The sequence below is a fragment of the Microplitis demolitor genome, chromosome 2, assembly GCF_026212275.2.
Source record: "Microplitis demolitor isolate Queensland-Clemson2020A chromosome 2, iyMicDemo2.1a, whole genome shotgun sequence".
Taxonomy (NCBI): domain Eukaryota; kingdom Metazoa; phylum Arthropoda; class Insecta; order Hymenoptera; family Braconidae; genus Microplitis; species Microplitis demolitor.
Genome location: NC_068546.1, coordinates 1661190 through 1682377, shown reverse-complemented (window position 1 = coordinate 1682377; position 21188 = coordinate 1661190). Strand labels below are relative to the sequence as shown.

At 27.6% G+C, this 21188-nt stretch overlaps 1 protein-coding gene and 1 non-coding gene across 8 annotated transcripts; one reads left to right on the top strand and one right to left on the bottom strand.

The window, feature by feature from the left end:
- Window positions 1-633: 633 nt before the first annotated feature.
- On the bottom strand, window positions 634-20793 carry LOC103573463 (NAD kinase). Of its 7 annotated transcripts, none has more exons than XM_008552564.3 (8): window positions 20164-20793; window positions 19253-19291; window positions 7028-7111; window positions 4362-4491; window positions 3507-3804; window positions 2178-2530; window positions 2022-2104; window positions 639-1211 (listed from the first exon to the last, which is right to left on the bottom strand). In XM_008552564.3, the coding sequence occupies exons 1-8, from the start codon at window positions 20268-20270 to the stop codon at window positions 1019-1021; spliced, it is 1287 nt and encodes a 428-aa protein (XP_008550786.1). In that variant the 5' UTR covers window positions 20271-20793; the 3' UTR covers window positions 639-1018. The 7 variants fall into 7 exon arrangements, with proteins under 7 accessions (XP_008550793.1, XP_008550786.1, XP_053598855.1 ...); XM_053742880.1 differs by lacking the exons at window positions 19253-19291; window positions 20164-20793 and adding exons at window positions 8648-8858; window positions 10253-10889; XM_008552566.3 differs by lacking the exon at window positions 19253-19291.
- On the top strand, window positions 17124-17194 carry Trnag-ccc (transfer RNA glycine (anticodon CCC)). The gene has a single exon. It is a non-coding gene; the product is annotated as a tRNA-Gly (tRNA).
- Window positions 20794-21188: the final 395 nt, after the last annotated feature.

Genomic DNA, 21188 nt, shown 5'->3' with positions numbered 1-21188 from the left:
AACGCCGCATTTTACTGCGATTACCGCATTCTTCGGTAATTTACGGCAAACTACGGTATTTTACGGTGAAAAACTGTATTCTTCGGTAATTTACGGCAAACTACGGTATTTTACGGTGAAATACTGCATTCTTCGGTAATTTACGGCAAAGTACGGTATTTTACGGCGAAATACTGCATTCTTCGGTAATTTACGGCAAACTACGGTATTTTACGGTGAAATACTGCATTCTTCGGTTATTTACGGCCAACTACGGCATTTTACGGTGAAATACTGCATTCTTCGGTAATTTACGGCAAACTAAGGCATTTTACGTTGAAATACTGCATTCTTCGGTAATTTACGGCAAACTACGGTATTTTACGGTAAAATACTGCATTGTTAAATAAATTTATACTCAATTTTAAAAATGCTCTTATATTTATTTATTTTTTTTTTTATTACAAAATTTTGAAAATTTAATAAATCATTTTTTTTTACACTACAACAATAATAAAAGAATAATAATAATAATAATAATAATAATAATAATAATAATAATAATAATAATAATAATAATAATAATAATAATAATAAATAAATATTAAGTAAAAATACAAGTACAAAGACATTTAAAATAAAACATTCACCCATGAAAAAAAAAAAATAATCGAATTTTTTACATTAAAAAAATTTAAAAAAAATATTACACTTTAGCGTTCGCTAATTAATTAGTTACAGTATAATTTAGAATTAATTAATTATTTAAAATAAAAAACCGAATTTTTTTTTTCAAATGATTGTCAATTAAAAATAATAAAAGAATTTTAATTAATTGGTCGGTTTTTTGATCCGATAATCTTTTTGTTCTTGAGAATGTTGATAACTTGATTTTTTAAAAATAAAATGAAATGAAAGTGTGAATAACATGATTAATAATTTTGATGATCTACTGGTTCTATTTATTGATTAATTAAATAGTAAATGAATTAATGAACTGATTAATTAATTAATTGAATAAACTTAGGGTTTTTTTTTTTCAACTATCACGGTCGAGAGAATCTAGCGTGTCGTTACTAGACGAGTGAGTCAAATCACTTAATTCGTCTAGATGTTTTTGGCGCTTTCTTACGTTCCAGTGTAAACATTCTGCTAGTGAGTCGAACCAATCGGTTATTTGATCCGATGCACAGATACTTGGTACAGGATATATTGATGTCGTTACTCTTAAACTGTAACAAATATATTTATAAGTATTTCCCTATATATATTTATTATTAATTTATAAGAAATGGAATTACTGGTAAGTAATTCTATTACTGGGGATTAAAATGCATTTATCTAAAAAACGAGTGATTTTAGACGAAAATTTAATCAGACATTTTTTGTAGAAAATTTAACAAGCTATAAAAAAGATCCATATACATTTTTACGTAAACTTGATAATTAATGAGTAATTGATAAATTAATTCAGGTGGTATAAATAAGGAAAATTTTGAACAATGGGAGTTTTTATCTTTAATTTGAAATTTTAAATAAACTATTACAGATACGATAAAAATGATAAGAAATAAATTTGTAGGAAATTTAATTTTCTACAAAAAAGGTCCTTATCCGCGAATTGATAACTCTAATAGTTTAGGAGTTAGAGCTAATAGTTGATAGTTAATTTTTTTTAACCCATTAAAAATTGTTATTTAAATCTAAATTTTATTTTAGAGGCTTTTGATTTAAATTCTGACTAAACTATCAAAGATATGACAAAAACATATCAATACTTTTTTGTAGATCATTAAATTCTGTACAAAAAAGGTCCTTATCCGCGAATTGATAACTCCAGTAGTTTCGGAGCTATGAATTATTAAAGATAATTTGAAATTTTAATCAACTACTTTTATATAAATTCACTAATTCAAAAAACAATTTCGACTTTAGATATCTCATTAAATAAATATATGAATATATATATATATAAATATATATATATATATATATATATATATATATATATATATATATATATATATATATATATTAATTACCTATCACCGTGGAAAAGTTCTTGGCGATTTCTTCCATCAAATGAAACCCATGAGGTATTTCTACTGTCAGGTGACACCGAAATCTATAAATTAGATAAATAAAAATTAAAAATATATATGAATATATGTATATATATATATAAAAATTGAACTTACTTTAAGCTCAACACCAGCGGGCACGACAATGGGTCGGAATGACAACGAATGAGGACAAATCGGCGTTATCATAATGGCAGGTACTGAGGGATGGATCATGCTCGCGCCCGCGGCTACTGCGTAAGCTGTGGAACCTGTGGGTGTGCTGACTATTAAGCCGTCACCCTGGACATTGGTCACATGCTTGCCGTCGATGAATAGATCGATGTTTGACAAATAAGGCGATGGTCCGCGGTCTATCACGACCTCGTTGAGGACCAACAAGTTCGTAGGCGGCTTTGATGGCTGTCCATCTTCCCCCTTACGCATTATTATACATCGCAGACGGCTTCTCAGTGTCAGGGCAGCGTGACCTAGGCACAAAATTATATTAATTTTTTATTTTTCTGGGCTATTAAAAATTATCAGTTTATTTAAAAAATGTTCTCGTAGCTTCTAATTCAAATTATGGCTAAACTATCAAAGATACGCGAAAAATGTCCTTATACATTTTGATAGATAATTGAATTCTCTACAAAAAAGGTCCTTACCCGCGTATTGATAAACCCAGTATTTTAAAAGTTATCAACTACTAAAGTCTATATTTATATTTTCCTCTTTCAAAAATTACTAATAAAAAATCTGATTTGAAAGCTTCTAATTCAAATTATGGCTAAACTATCAAAGATACGTGAAAAATGTCCTCATACATTTTGGTAGATAATTAAATTCTCTACAAAAAAGGTCCTTACCCGCGTATTGATAAACCCAGTATTTTAAAAGTTATCAACTACTAAAGTCTATATTTATATTTTCCTCTTTTAAAAATTACTAATAAAAAATCTGATTTGAAAGCTTCTAATTCAAATTATGGCTAAACTATCAAAGATACGCGAAAAATGTCCTCATACATTTTGGTAGATAATTAAATTCTCTACAAAAAAGGTCCTTATCCGCGAATTGATAACTCGCATAGTTCAAAAGATAGAGATGATAAAAGTTTAAAAATAGTGTAAACTATGACCGTAATTAAAAATAAATAACAGAGTAAAGTAATTTCCCATGTTGCATAATGACAGCGATTATCTCACAGCACCTAATTGAGTAGGTATTATATTATCAAGGATGACACCTATTAGCCGCTTAATTCGAAGGACAGTAATCATTCAGCTCATAAACTTAAGGCAAGACAAAAGACAGAGTTAAGTCCGATCTTGAAGGTCCCGGGTAATTTGTTAAATTATCTGTTTAGATATATAAAATAAGTATTCCTTTATATTTTAAAATTATTTAATATAATATAAATAATTAAATTAATATTTATGAATAATATAATATAACATAAATTACCTTCAAGTACGTTCGTGACCTGTTCTTGGAAGTTGTCAAACTCAAACGGCGTGAGGAAACCCAGTGATCCAAGGTGAAAAGCCATTACTGGTGGGACTGACTGTTGGAACAATAAACTAGCATACAAAAGTGTACCGTCACCGCCAAGACAAACTATAAAATCAATTCGATCTTGTAAATCATCAGTGCCGTCACGAAATGTTTGTAATCGATCACGTACGCCCTGAAATCGTGGGTCACGTGTTAGGGCTAGGTCTTCCAGCACTGAAGCTTCTACAAATACTACCATGCGTTTTTCCTGTAAATTTTTTTAATAAAATCAATTAAAAATTTTTTTAATTACACTTTGAAGAAAAATTGATAGCATACTCGTAAAGTCAGTGCAATTGCGCATCGATTGAGTACCCACATCGATATATTATGACGAGTTAATATTTTCATTAATTAATTGTCATTAAAATAATTAATTATGATTTTCTGTTAATGATAATGTTTTTGGAAAGCAATGACTTGGATATTTGGACAGGCGATAAAATTCTGCGTGAAATGAGTACTCAAAAGAGTATATTATAAATAATTAACAATTAATCATTTAATTAATTAATTAATTGTTTATAATAATTAGTATTTAAGATTAACTCAAATTTTTTATAGAATAGGGGTGTGGGTACTCATTTTAATCGTAATCACATGGACATTAACAAAAAATTAAAATTTTCAATTTTCAAAAAATTTCAAAAATCAATTTTTTTTTTGAAAAATTTTTTTTTAGAAATATATCGATGTGGGTATTTAAACTTCATAAAATTTGATGACAAATATCAGTGTATAGATTAAAAATTTTTTATTAATCACCTCAATTAACCACGTGACCAATTGGACAAATGGTGGGAGTACCGATGAATCTCGGACTTTTTTAATCACCAAAACAGTCAGTGGTGGTTTGTACCAGGTCAATCTTTGTGATGCTGGGTCTTGTATTGTCCTAAAAAAAATAATAAAATAAATATTTCTATAAAAAAAAAAAAAAAAAAAAAATATTCGAAATATTTAAATCAGTGAATTACATGTAATTAAATATAGAAATGACACAATGACTTGATTTGAATCTACGATCGATTATTGGGTCAGATAGGTTATACAATTAATACGTCATAAAAAAAAAAGAAACCAGCGTGCGTATGAAAATTTTTAACAAAATTAAAGAACGATTGCGGTAATTTCGAACGATCGATTAGTAAATAATAAAATGAATAATAATTTTTAAATTTCTGTGATAACTATTGAGAAATATAGATGAATGATTGATTTGAGTTCTTTGGCTCTGATGAAATTATAGTGATAATTAAATTTAAAATGTGATAATATTGTTGCTGTTTGTAATTATTATTAGCGTAGTTGTTATTGTTATTATTATTGTAATTGTTATTGTTATTATTATTGTAATTGTTATTGTTATTATCATTGGAGGCCCTGGGGGGTCGTTCTACTTGGGAATCGCTTATAAGAAGCCAAAGTCCAGTGACCGACGTTGTAAGTCTGCGTAATATATTAATACAGAATTTTTTATTTATAATTGGAAATATTATTATTATTACAATCAATAATAATAGTTTCTTTTATTAATTACTTTTTACTGGATAAAATAATGAGAACCGAAAACATTAAATAAACAATTAAACATATTTTTAATAGCGTATTTATATATTTTACGTATTAATCATATTGTTTTTTCTATGAAAATTAGATTAATGAGTTGTAGATTCTAAACTAAGGGATTTGAGTGATTGGTGATAAGGACCTTTTTTGTAGAGAATTTAATTTGCTACAAGATTGGTAATGACTATTTTTGATGTATCTGTGATAGGAGAGACGGAAATTTGATTTTAAAAAAGAAGAAATGATGGGAGGATATTTTCTAGGAAAGATGACACAGATTTTTCTTCAATTTCTCACTTGCGACTGGGTTTACGTAATTGGTGATAGGGACCTTTTTTGTAGAGAATTTAATTTGCTATAAAATTGTTAAGATACATTTTTGTCGTATCTATGATAGTTTAGTTTAAATTTTAATTTAAAGATAAATAATGACTTAGTTTTTGACAGTTTAGTATTTTTTTAATTGTTTATTTAAATTATTTGGAGTTTTTATTTGTTAAGGTGATTGATTGTTAATAATCATTGTGGTTTGGTGGTAAATGATTTTATTGATGATAGAAACGGGGTCAATCGGGCATTCGATGTAGGATAGTTACATGAAATCAATAAAAACAATTGGGGATGAAAAAAATTATTAAAGTCCAGCAAATAAATTTTTTGAGTTTTCTGTTGGAGTGTCCGGTTAAAAACCCTTTCGAAACGCGTGTTAGGTTTGCAAAATATAAATAATTAAACTGTAAAAAATGGTGTCGAAAATTAGTCAACAATTGGCGGGTCAGCGTAAGAATTTTGTGATTAAAATTTTTTGAACTTGAAAATATTTCGCTGCTTCAAGACTTGAATTCAAATGAAAAAATTTGTATCCTAAAGTCCAGTGTTCAAAGTAACAAATTTAGAAATTATTATACTTTTCTTCACTCAATTCGGCAGCATTGTAAAACCAGTAAATTAAAGATCAATTTAACCCAAAATAATTAATTAAAAATTAATCAACATCCATCATCTTGCAAATTTAATTCCCTCACCCCTACTTTAATTTTAAAAAATTCTAGAATTTTTTAAAAACTCAAACCTTAACAATAATTTTTCCTTCTCATCCCCAAAAACCTCACAAAAAATATCAAAATAAAGTACAATAATAAATTAATTAAAAATTTCTCACCTAATAAATCCAACCATGGTCAACAATTATTTTTATTATGAAACAGTAAAAAATTCGTATAAAAAACTTTGAAAGAAACTTAACAGCGGTTACATAAAAAAAAAAAAAAAAAGAAAAACAACAACTAAATAACCAGTCTAGTAATTAAATAATAAATAATAAAAAATTGATAACAAAGAGCATGTCGCGATACCGCGGTAATGATCCTAGGTCGAGGGTCGCGCGCATACTGCCACTTAAATCCACCGTAACTGTTTTATATATTCATTCCTTGCTGCTTAGCTTCTTCAATACAACTATTCAAATCTATATGTCTATATACATTCATCACACATATATATATATAGTATTTTATCCATATACATGTTTTGAACTATACACGAGACAATATCAAGATTCGCGCATGCGTAATTTTTCCATCCATTCCCGCCGCGAATTTAATTAACTAACATTCTAATTGCCATATTATCATACAAGTAATTCACCATACAATCATTAAATGCGTGTATGTTATGTCAATTTTTTTTTTTTCCTATTTTATTCCGCTCTCGTTTTTTTTTACTTGACCCCTTTTCCGGTATTTTCTCTACTAAGAAATATTTAAACAAGTGGATTGCGCAAGTTCGTTGACATGTTGGTTGTTGTTACTATTATTATTATTAGTGTTATTATTTGAATGTATTATTTGTTAATTACTCACATGACCATTGCGGAGTTCTTCATTATGCGACCACATGGCCCAAATTGTTGAATTGGACTCGGCGCGTTAAGACTTCTTGTTCTCCTGAAATAAAGGATGACTTTGTATTTTTGGAGATTGAATTTTTGTAGTGCTGATGCTTTTGAGTTAGAATTTTTGAGATTTATGGATAACGGATGTTGTATTATTGATGTTTAGTAGACTTGCGGCGGTGAAAATTGATCATTATGAATGTATATTCTCAGATATCTCGGTAATTATTGCAGATAATGGAAAAATAAATTAGACCAATTTTGTGAGTTATGAAATTTTGAACAAAAATGAACTTGGAGGATATAGCTCTACGGATGATAGTTTCCGAGTTATTGATGTTTGAATGTTAATATATAAATTTGGTATTGATGAAGTTTTTGGTTCACAAAATATATGAGCTGTGATATCTTTGTTGTGGTTATGGGGATCGGAAAAATTATGATCGATATTGTAGCTTGAGAACTTGGGAAGAAAATTTGCTAAGTGATTATTTTGTTCGATCGTTTTAAATTATTAATTTTTGAATACTGATATATAACTTGGCTGAGTGATAAAAATTTTGGACTTTCAAAAATAAAATCTTAAATATCTCTGTAACCGTTGCGGATATCACAAAAATCAAAGAGACCAATTTTGTAGCTCGTGAAATTTTGAAAAAAATAAGTCCAGAGCTGTTACTCTGCAACTAATAGTTTTTAAGTTATAAATATTTAAATATCAATATATACAAAGTCATTATTAATAAAATTTGATCATTATGAATCTAAATACCCAAATATCTCCGTAACCGTTACAGATATCAAAAAATTCACAGATACCATTTTTGTAGCTTACAAAATTCTAAACAAAAAGAAAAAAAAACCGTCACTCTACGACTGATAGTTCCCAAGTTATTGAAGTTTGAATATTAATATATAGCTTTCCTGAGTATTAAAAATTTGAAATTTTCCAAAAATATCAAGTCCCAATATCTTCGTAACCGTTGCAGATATCAAAAAAATCAAAGAGACCATTTCGATAGCTTACAAAATTCTGAAGAAAAAAAACCTCAACCCACTAGTCTATGACTAGTAGTTTCCAAGTTATAAATGTTTGAACATAACTATAGAAACTTTTTTACAAAATAAAAAGAAAGGTCAAATTTTTTTAGTGTAATTAAAAAATGTTAAAAATATATGATGTTGTAGTCAATGAATCATCGAAAAGATAAATGTTAATCTATGCCTATACATAGATATATGTATGTATGATGAAAAATATAAATTGATAATGATAAAGATTCTGACCCTTGCAACGTGTTTCAATTATAATCAACCGTTAAAACACGAGATTCGATACATTCGATACACGTGCTTGCATGACACGTAAGAAACTCATGTGCACTCATTTTAAATTCCATATTCATTGGCTTAATTATTTATACGATCTTAAAACAGAAAAAAATTAATCATGACTTAGAAAATAAACGGTTCGACCTTGAATTTATTTTTCACGTTTCAGTGATAAATTAAAAAGAGTATAAATATTTATATAAAAATATGTAACTAGTTATTGCTATTATTAAGTAATTTAATCAATTAGTTGTACCTTAATACACGATTTTTGTGGCCATTTTCCATTTTGTCATTTTCAAATTCAAATTCTAAATTACCATCAATGTAACCATTTGGGTCTCGTAATGGTGACACTTGATCCATTATTTACTTTTTTTATTATTTATTATTTTTATTTTATTGGCGATTGATTGGAAAAAAAAATCATTGTGATATAGTGAAAAAATTTCGGTGATTGATGACAGCTAGAATGATAAGTGGAAAATATTATTATTTAATGGAATTATTATTTCATAGCTAATGAAAATACTTTTGGTAGAAAAATTCAATTTGAATAGTCAATAGAATCGATTTTCATAGAGAAATTAAATTTTATGGATAATGGAATTATTTTTCATTTTATAGGGAAAATTAATGGTCAATGGAATAATTTTCCACGTCATATGGAAACTTAATGGGTAATGGAACAATTTTCCACTTAATATGGAAAATTAACGGATAATAGAATTATTTTTCACGTCATATGGAAAACTAATGGATAATGAAATTAACTTCCACTTCAAATGGAAAACTACTGGATAATGGAATTAACTTCCACTTTAAATGGAAAATTAATGGATAATGGAATTAACTTCCACTTCAAATGGAAAATTAATGTATAATGGAATTATTTTCCACTGCATATGGAAAACTACTGGATAATGGAATTAACTTCCACTTTAAATGGAAAATTAATGGATAATGAAATTAACTTCCACTTCAAATGGAAAATTAATGGATAATGGAATTAACTTCCACTTCAAATGGAAAATTAATGTATAATGGAATTATTTTCCACTGCATATGGAAAACTACTGGATAATGGAATTAACTTCCACTTTAAATGGAAAATTAATGGATAATGAAATTAACTTCCACTTCAAATGGAAAATTAATGTATAATGGAATTATTTTCCACTGCATATGGAAAACTACTGGATAATGGAATTAACTTCCACTTCAAATGGAAAATTAATGCATAATGAAATTATTCTTCACTTTAAATGGAAAATTAATGGATAATGGAATTAACTTCCACTTCAAATGGAAAATTAATGTATAATGGAATTATTTTCCACTGCATATGGAAAACTACTGGATAATGGAATTAACTTCCACTTTAAATGGAAAATTAATGGATAATGAAATTAACTTCCACTTCAAATGGAAAATTAATGTATAATGGAATTATTTTCCACTGCATATGGAAAACTACTGGATAATGGAATTAACTTCCACTTCAAATGGAAAATTAATGCATAATGAAATTATTCTTCACTTTAAATGGAAAATTAATGGATAATGGAATTAACTTTCACTTCAAATGTAAAATTAATGGATAATGGAATTATTTTCTACTTCATAGGGAAAATTAATGGATAATGGAATTAACCTTCACTTCAAATGTAAAATTAATGGATAATGGAATTATTTTCTACTTCATAGGGAAAATTAATGGATAATGGAATTATTTTCCACGTCATATGGAAACTTAATGGGTAATGGAACAATTTTCTACTTAACATGGAAAATTAATGGATAATGGAATTATTTTTCATTAAAAATTGCCAATTAATTACACTAATAAATTTTCACGTACTTTAAGTTCTAACTTTCCTGCTACCCCACAAAATTATTTTTTCCTTAAAAAAAAAAATCCAAATTTTGCTCAATAAAATTCACTAAAATTTTGTTGTTCCGAAAAAGTTGTTTTCCACTTTATGTCTAGACAATTAAATATACAAAGCACTGATTAACATTTAAACCAAAGTTCGTTTCACCTCAGCCTAATGTAATTAACAAAATAATAATAATTTCCTCTTAAATAATTAATCAACAATGAAACTTATTTACTTAACAAATAAATTATAAATAAGTCCGTCCTAGTATTTAGAATGAAAATAATCTAGCATAAGAATGCATGGCACGTGACGTTGCAAATTCCTCGAGTGAGTCAGCTCGACTTAAGTACAAATACAAGTACAACTACATCTAGAAACCTACTGATTATCCACAAGCTGCTTTTAATTACTAGACATCAGACAAACTCGGTCAGTTTAAAATTTAAAAAAAAGATTCAAATTTTCGCGCGTTAATTTGAAATTTTTAATTTTCCGCCATTTAAAATCCGGTTTTTTTTTATTAATTTCAGACTTGAATGAGGAAATAAAAGTGAAAGGGACGCTATTGAAATACTTTCGATACTCGCTGACGTCAAGACAATTTTTTTTTTTTTTTTATTTCAATTTTTTGCTCTAAATAAAAATTTTAAAAAATTCACATTCTCAGGAATTAGATTACTTATGAAAACTTTCTATTGATTACATGATCTCTTAACTGAAACTTTAGAAGTGTGATATAATATTCTAAAAAAAGTGGAAAATTTTGAATATAAAACACATATATGTATATATTAAATTTAATAGACACGATATTAATTTTTGAGTTTGGAGTCTAGAGTCTAGACTAAAGTCTTTTAAATGTCTAGACACAAAAAAATTAATCACTTGATATTTACACGTCACTTCACTTTGTGCAAATTAATTTTAAGCAATAAAATTTTTTTATTAATTAATAAATGAATTATTTATAAAATAATTTTTTTTTGAGGTTACAAGATCGTGTTACAAACGGTATGAAGATTTATATTCTGTGGAGAGATCGAAACGAACGGAGGCAAAGTCTTACGTTGAATGACGAGACGACACGACCTGAGTATAAGAAGTGGTGGAAATTTCTCTCTTGTATCTCTTTTGATACTACCTGATTCTGATGTGATCTCAAAACGGACAAATAGTTGGGAGGTGGACGGTTAGATACTAGTGGGATTCAAAACTGATGAAAAAAAAAATCAAAATTAGAATTTTTTGATCTATGTGAAAAACTATCGATTGTGGGTAAATGACTTAAGGCTTGTATTCTTCAGAATTTTATAAGCTATCGAAATGGTATATTTGATTTTTTTGATATCTGCAACGGTTACGAAGATATTGGGACTTGATATTTTTGGAAAATTTCAAATTTTTAATACTCAGGAAGGCTATATATTAATATTCAAGCTTCAATAACTCGGAAACTATCAGTCGTAGAGTGACGGCTTTTTTTTCTTTTTGTTCAGAATTTTGTAAGCTACAAAAATGGTATCTGTGAATTTCTTGATATCTGTAACGGTTACGGAGATATTTGGGTATATAGATTCATAATGATCAAATTTTATTAATAATGACTTTGTATATATTAATATTTAAATATTTATAACTAAAAAACTATTAGTCGCAGAGTAACAGCTCTGGACTTATTTTTTTCAAAATTTCACGAGCTACAAAATTGGTCTCTTTGATTTTTTTGATATCCGCAACGGTTACAGAGATATTTAAGATTTTATTTTTGAAAGTCCAAAATTTTTAACACTCAGCCAAGTTATGTATCAGTATTCAAAAATTAATAATTGAAAACGATCGAACAAAATAATCACTTAGCAAATTTTCTTCCCAAGTTCTCAAGCTACAAGATCGATCATAATTTTTCCGATCCCCATAACTACAACAAAGATATCACAGCTCATATATTTTGTGAACCAAAAACTTCATCAATACCAAATTTATATATTAACATTCAAACATCAATAACTCGGAAACTATCATCCGTAGAGCTATATCCTCCAAGTTCATTTTTGTTCAAAATTTCATAACTCACAAAATTGGTCTCTTATATTTTTTCGATATTTCCAGTCAGTATCGAACTATGATAAGTTTAATTTGTCCAAAATCTTTCATAAAAGATTCAAAAAAAAATATCAATCAATTTTTTCATATTTTAAATATAAAAATTCTCTCTTTATTGTAGATAAAATGTATAAGTAAATAATAAAAAAATTTATCAGCAAAAAATCGTTAGAGACGTAGATAAAAATCCGCGATAATTCAAAAATCTCAGCTCGTGTTGGCACTAGACACGAGTTCTATAAATTAAAAATAATTACATAATATCAATTACGCATTAAAATATTTGTTAAATTATCAGGAATTAATTAGATGTTAAGTCGATTGATTAAATAATCAATCACTGTCACAGCCAGTTTTTTTTTTTTTGCGAATTCTTTTAAATATTTTAAATAAATAAATTACTCAATAAATTAAATATTCTAACTCAAGACTGCATATTGATAAATAATAATCGCGACGATAAATTATATTAATAAATTACCTCAAGTGTAAATCTTCATCGTCCTCAGATATATTATTTCTAGTTTTGATGTCTAGTAACTCCATTTTTATATTTTTTTTTATCCATTTGTATTTTTTCTAGCGTATAAAAAAAAAATTAATTGTAGTGAGATAATAGATTACAGTACCATAACCACTGATGTTAAATATATGACGATGTATTGTTTTTATAAACGTGTTTACTACGCGGATGCTACAATGGCTGTCGCGTCTTGAATCGCGAGCTAATTATTATTATATTTAGTGCGCAGAATCCACTTTTGGTAGATATAATCGTTATATTTAAAATTAAATATATGAGGCATGAAATAGAAGAAAAGTATAGAAATTTATTTAGTAGAAGAAATTTTTATTTTTATTTATTTTTTTTTTAAGCAATTTTTGGATTTTTTTCGGGTTTCGGTGCAATAATTGGAAATATCGAGGTATTGACTGGAAATATGGAATAAATGTAAGAGAGAGATTTTGTAGCTTGTGAAATTCTGAAAAAGACAAACCGGAAGTTATTACTGAATAATAGGTAGTTATGGAGTTATTGAATTAGGAATTGTAGCATAAAATTGGTATTGATGAAATTTTTGGTTCCCAAAATATATGAGCTGTGATATCTTTGTTGTGGTTATGGGGATCGGAAAAATTATGATCGATTTTGTAGCTTGAGAACTTGGGAAGAAAATCTGCTAAGTGATTATTTTGTTCGATCGTTTTAAATTATTAATTTTTGAATACTGATATATAACTTGGCTGAGTGATAAAAATTTTGGACTTTCAAAAATAAAATCTTAAATATCTCTGTAACCGTTGCGGATATCAAAAAAATCAAAGAGACCAATTTTGTAGCTCGTGAAATTTTGAAAAAAATAAGTCCAGAGCTGTTACTCTGCAACTAATAGTTTTTAAGTTATAAATATTTAAATATTAATATATACAAAGTCATTATTAATAAAATTTGATCATTATGAATCTAAATACCCAAATATCTCCGTAACCGTTACAGATATCAAAAAATTCACAGATACCATTTTTGTAGCTTACAAAATTCTAAACAAAAAGAAAAAAAACCGTCACTCTACGACTGATAGTTCCCAAGTTATTGGAGTTTGAATATTAATATATAGCTTTCCTGAGTATTAAAAATTTGAAATTTTCCAAAAATATCAAGCCCCAATATCTTCGTAACCGTTGCAGATATCAAAAAAATCAAAGATACCATTTCGATAGCTTACAAAATTCTGAAGAAGATACACCTCACGTCATTTACCCTTGATCGATTGTTAAGGTAAATTTATAAATATTTTATAGTCTTCTACATTCTCATACCTACTCTATAATTTTACTTGAGTGCAAGTGTTATTTCAACTATACCTACACTCATATATATCATATCCGTATACACAGATTTGTTTTTACTTACTATTATCTTAATGTCATGTTACCAATTAATGTGCAAGGCTTTAGGATATTAAAATACGTAAAAGTTATATATAGTCGATACTGTCCAGTAAATAATATACTACCGCCTATATCTAAGTAGGTCACATTATTAAATTTAATTTTTTTTCCTCTTTACCTATATATGAATCATCAAAAATAAAAAATTAACAATTTTCCTTATAAATAAAAAAAACTAATTTACATTTATTTAAAAAAAAAAATAAATAAATAATATCGTTATCGAATGAATAAAAATTACCATTGACTTTTACTTTGTACTGTGTGCGTATTGATCAGTTTATTCACACCTCTGACGCATGTTGAAAAGAACAACAATAATAATAAATAAATCAATTCAAATGAAACAAAAAGTCATGTTTTATTGTTATTCGTACTTTTTAAAAATTACTCACATTAAATTTATTTAAGCGAATTAATAAATAATTTAGGTCATTAATAATTTTTTTTTATTTTGTTATTATAAAATTAATATTTTCATTCAGGTCAAGGTTTTTTTTTTTATTTATGTCGAAAATACGTGATTAATGGCAATGTCCTAACCTCTGATATTGTTGTAATTAATTACAATGCCTTAATTACTGACAATGACCTAATTTATGACGTCCTAATTCCTTAATATTTCGTAATTATAACAATATCTTAATTAGTGACATTCTGAACAATAGCAATGTCTTAATCATTGACAACATCCTTATTGATGACAGTGATTAAAATAACACCAGTGTTTTAAATATTGGCAATGACCTTTTTGATGACAATTTCCTAATTTTTTATAATGACCTTATTGATGACACTCATTTTTAATAATTTACTGATTCCTTATAATTTTTCGACTCATAAGATATGAAAATGTCATAAATAAGGCGAAGTATCGATTACCGAATGTCCTTGTTGATGACAACCCTAATTTATGACCATGACCCAATTTGTGACCATCATCAAATTTTTGACCCTTATCTAATTTCTGAATAATTTACATTTCCTAGTTTCGCACTGTGACCTTATTGATGCATATTTCCTAATTTTTTCTAATGACCTTATTGATGAGGTTCTTTTTAATCTTAATAATCTATTGATTCTTCATCATGATCTAATAAATAATATCCTAAATAACTTTAGTGTCTTGGTTACTAAATGACTTAATTTATGACCATGCCCTAATTTAAGAAGATTTCCTGTTTTAAAGTCATGACCTAATTTACGATTTTTGTCCCTTATTTAGCCCTATATTTTCTAAACCCAAAACAATACCTAATATATGACAGACCCTATTAAAGGACCTGTCCTAATTTATGACCATGTCCTAATTTAAGAAGATTTCCTGTTTTAAGGTCATGACCTAATTTACGATTTTTGTCCATTATTTGACTCTATTTTTTCTAAACCCAAAAAAATACCTAATATATGACAGACCCTATTAAAGGTCCTGTCCTAATTTATGACCATGTCCTAATTTAAGACAATTTCCGATTTTAAGGTCATGACCTAATTTAAAATTTTTGTCCCTTATTTAGTCCTATTTTTTTAAAACCCCCAGAAATTCCTAATATATGGCAGGTCCTATTCAAGGTCATGTCCTAATTTTCGACTATGACCTATTTTAAGGTCATGACCTGATTTTCGATTTTCGCCTTTTTTTTAGTCCTATATTCTCTAAGCCGGAAAAATGTCCTAATATATGACAGGTCCTATTTAAGGTCATGTCCTAATTTACGACTTTTTTTCTAGTTTGTGTCCCTCGTCTAATTCCTGGCTATTTTTTAAATACTAAAAATGTCCTAATTAATGACCATGTCCTAATTTATGACAAGTAATTTAATTTATTGTGAATTTTTGCTACAACACGAATGAATGAATTTAAAAAAACCTATTGTTTAAAATTTGGATCAATAACAATGTATTCAATTTAAATAATTCGACTGACGTAAGTTACTGGCCTTAGCAATGCAATTATTAAAAAAATTATCATAATTTTTCAATCTCGATAAGCAAAAATTAAAATAAGTAAATTATCATTATCAGCCAAAGCAAAAAAACAACACGAAAATTAATCACTAAAATTTTTATTTATTTCCCAAATAAATAAATCGTTATGTAAAGAACTGGCACAGTAATGCAACATAACATGCGTAAGAGTATCTATACATGATATATTGAATAAAAGTTGGACAGCCACCAGTTGCTCGTAATGTGATTGCAGTATCGTATTAAAATCGATCAGGACAAGTTCTAATGTTCGTAAATTATTTAATGAAAATTTTTTTAAAATAAATTTCTATAAAAAATTACAAACATGTTTTTTTTACAAGAAAAAAAAAAAATAAAAGTGTTATAAAAAAAGAAGGGATAAATTCCAATGGTGTAATAAAATTTCTTAACACTGATTACTTTTTAACACAATTTTAAAAACAGTAAAACAGGAATTATCAAACGTTAACGCGCTTTCTACACATTTTAAGAAAGGAAATTCTTTTAGTGGTTTACAAAAAAAAAAAAAAAAAAAAAAAAAAAAAAAAAAAATTAGTTAAATACTTTCATATTTTTGTATAAAATTCAAATAAATTTTTCTAGTCTAAAATTACACATCAATTTTTTTTACCCTCAATTTAAATTTTTGATGTCAATTTTTGATGTCAATTTTTTTTTTTTTTTTTAAAGACAGACTATTTAATTTTTTTTTTAAATAGACTTAATTATAATTTTTAAAAATAAAAAAAAATGTTTTCATGTCATAGGAGAGAAAAAAAACGACGTACTAAAGACGACAAGACAACAGGCGTAGAATAACGTGCACTGCTGGTGTAGTGGTATCATGCAAGATTCCCATTCTTGCGACTCGGGTTCGATTCCCGGGCAGTGCATAAATTTTTTACCAATAAATCAATTAAAAAAAATACATCCTACAGTACTTGACACTCAACCCTATCTATTGATCCTTCTAGAACTAGTTTAGCATATCTCACTAATTTCTGTATGATCGACTAAAATATCGATAAGAACGAGGTCTCATTAAAAAAAAATAATGACGTAGAATTAAGATAAAAAAATATATGACAATACCTGATATTAATATATATATATAAAGAATTATGGACAATATGGTTAGTGAGTCTTCTCATGCAATACATTGTACTGAGGATTTATATTGTTTTTTACATTTTTGATAATTAAAAAAAAATATTATTTTTTTTTTACTCGAGATAACGACAATCTGTTGATAAATTTTGACAAAAAAATAATATTTGCTGTTATTTGTTTTTTGGTTCAATGAGAAAAAAAAATACAGACAATGTGAATTATTAATAATTACCATGTGGATAAATCTTCCATGGAATGGAACCCACTGCTACCAGATGGCGATAACGACATTGTTTACAAGTATCAACTTTGTAGTATAATTAAATTCACGTATTGGAGTATGATTTAAAAGGCAACTTTTAGGAACTTTTTGGGATATTTCTATTTCGTTGTAGGAAATACTGGGATGTGAAAAAAATATACAGAGATAAGATAATTGAGATGAGTGTTGACGGGTGTGAGGATGTCGGATGGATGAAAGTCGGTTGGATGTGATGATAATAATGTGGGTGTGGGTGTGGGCGCTGTGTGTGTGTGGAAATTTCTCTGATGTATTACGACAAAGACCAAAGACCGGAGGAGCGACGTAAGAGTTTGATCACCAGCGCCCACTTTCGAGTACGCTACAGTTGGATGAAAAACTAGTTATCGTGTGGCAGCTTGTTGGAAGTGTCGGTAGGGTAGAGAGTGAGATGTGGCGCGGGAACTGGAAGTATTTTATAGGAGAATGAATAGGGTTTCTTAAAATGGAATGATGGTAAATTTGAATGAGGGGATGCTTTAATGAGCTGTAGCTCCTGAACTAGGGATTTGAGTAAATGGTGATGAGGACCTTTTTTGTAGATAATTTAATTTGCTACAAGATTGGTAATAACTATTTTTGATGTATCTGTGATAGGAGAGACGGAAATTTGATTTTAAAATAGAAGAAATGATGGGAGGATATTTTCTAGGAAAGATGATACAGATTTTTCTTCAATTTCTCACTTGCGACTGGGTTTACGTAATTGGTGATAAGGACCTTTTTTGTAGAGAATTTAATTTGCTATAAAATTGTTGAGATACATTTTTGTCGTATCTATGATAGTTTAGTTTAAATTTTAATTTAAAGATAAATAATGACTTAGTTTTTGACAGTTTAGTATTTTTTTAATTGTTTATTTAAATTATTTGGATTTTTTATTTGTTAAGGTGATTGATTGTTAATAATCATTGTGGTTTGGTGGTAAATGATTTTATTGATGAGAGAAACGGGGTCAATCGGGCATTCGATGTAGGATAGTTACATGAAATCAATAAAAACAATTGGGGATGAAAAAAATTATTAAAGTCCAGCAAATAAATTTTTTGAGTTTTCTGTTGGAGTGTCCGGTTAAAAACCCTTTCGAAACGCGTGTTAGGTTTGCAAAATATAAATAATTAAACTGTAAAAAATGGTGTCGAAAATTAGTCACCAATTGGCGGGTCAGCGTAAGAATTTTGTGATTAAAATTTTTTGAACTTGAAAATATTTCGCTGCTTCAAGACTTGAATTCAAATGAAAAAATTTGTATCCTAAAGTCCAGTGTTCAAAGTAACAAATTTAAAAATTGTTATACTTTTCTTCGACCAAATATAAAAACCAAATTCTACACCCAAACTAAAATAAAAGTGCAACATACAACTGCTAATTAGCACTCACACAACCAATTTTCCATGCATGCTAAATATCACAGCATTAATCACAATTAAAAATTAATTATCAATTTAAGAATACAAATTACACACATTTGCAATCTGACCAAATTTCATGCCAAGTGCGACATCTATGATGCAACAATAATAATATTTAACTCCTTTACCTTCGAGGTTCTGCGTACTCAACTGTTAACTCCAATTCGCTTTAAGAAACAGAACAAAACTGTTAATTATTTTCGTTTTGTCAATTTCCTTTTCATTTTCATTTTTTTTTCCTCATTTTCCGACCTCAAAAAAAATTTCCAGTTTATCCCATTTTTTTTTTTTTTTTTTAATAGTAACATTATAATACTCTATTTTTTACACTATCGACTCTACTATATTTCTATTAACATAGATTATATAAAAAAAAATATACATATATATAAATTCATTTTTCATATTTATTATTATTAAGATAACGTCATACCTAAAAAAAATTTTTCCTTCAATTTGATTGATTGACAAAAAAAATTTACCGCGTGATACATGACCAGCAAAATTTATAAAGGAGGAATATAAAAAACAAATTATTTTTTCAATAACAGCCTTGACATAAAAAAATAACAAATATGAAATAAACACTATCTTCTTAAAAAACCAGTTACAATTATTTTTACTAATAAATAAAATTAATTTTTTAAATTTCCAATGCGAAAATGCAGACCGGGATTCGAACCCAGTCCGCACATTTTAAGGCAGCATTCCAGAAATTTACTCTTCTTAGTGATAAAAAATTATTTTATATCTTTCTTAGACAAATTTTCCCTTCCATTAATTTTCTCTTAGACAAATTTTCCCTTTCATTAATTTTCAAATAATTTTCCCGCTCAAAAAATCTACCCCTTTATTCATGTATGAATATTACGAGTAAAAAACAGTGACCCAAAATATGATAAAAAAGTAAAAAAAAAAATTTTTATATTTAAAAAAATTAAAATCCGTGGCCGGGATTCGAACCGCGGACCTCTGGCGCGCAAGAGCTAATTTGCCGATATCTCAATAATTAACAGTAATAAAATAAAAAAAAACAAACCTGAATAATTGTTGTTTGTCCTGCATCTTACTGACGACCGATTTAGGCTTGTCATTAATTTCCAGGCCCACTAATGCCTGTGCCAGTTGCAGATCTTTTTCATCCATTTCAGTTATAAATAACAATTTAAAATTTTTGACAAAAAAAAAGAAAAAAACTACACTACCGAAAATGAAATATTCAAAAAAAATATTATTTCGACATAAATATAGACGCACCTTTGCCTCTTAAGCCGGTTAAATTTATATTAACGTACAATACATCCGAGCGAATATTGTCATAGGTGAATTTATAATGAGCATGCATGTAAATATGAATTAGGACAATCTACAACGCAGTTTAAGTTGCCACGATAAAATAAAACTGACTCAGTCGTATTATTAAATATAAATTTTGAATTTTTAAATAAAAAAATAAATTTAGTAAATATGCTTTTTTTTTAAATTCAATTATTTTTTCGCGGGTTATTTTACTGATTGAATATATCGATATCGAGGTTATAACAAAATAAAATGGAGACAAAAAAAAATTACGTTACACTGTTGTTATTATTATTTATGATTGTATAATTGTTAAATCACTTGAATATATTAAACGAGTGATGGTTATGTGTTGTTACTATATACATTTTACTGGGGTATATATGTATATATACATACAAACATACATATGAATAGATATTGAGTATCGAAAAGTGAGTGGGTAAGAATCAGCTGATTGGATAAACTTCAATGGTCGAGATGACTTCTGCGCATGCGCGGGCTTTGAATAAAGAGGGGGTGAAGTTGGTAATTTATCCTGTGAGTTCGGTGTTTTAATTGGCTACTAGAACCAGAGGTGTCATGGCGGATGCCATTTGATCTTTATACTGAAGTTAGCAGAGGTCTAATAAGTTTAGAATTTTTTTTAGATAAGACGATAAAAAAAAAATATTTGGAAAAAATGCACATGTAGATTTTTTAATTTGCTACATGTGCATTTTTTTAGATTTTTTATTTTTGCCATAGATTTGTTGGAAATATAAA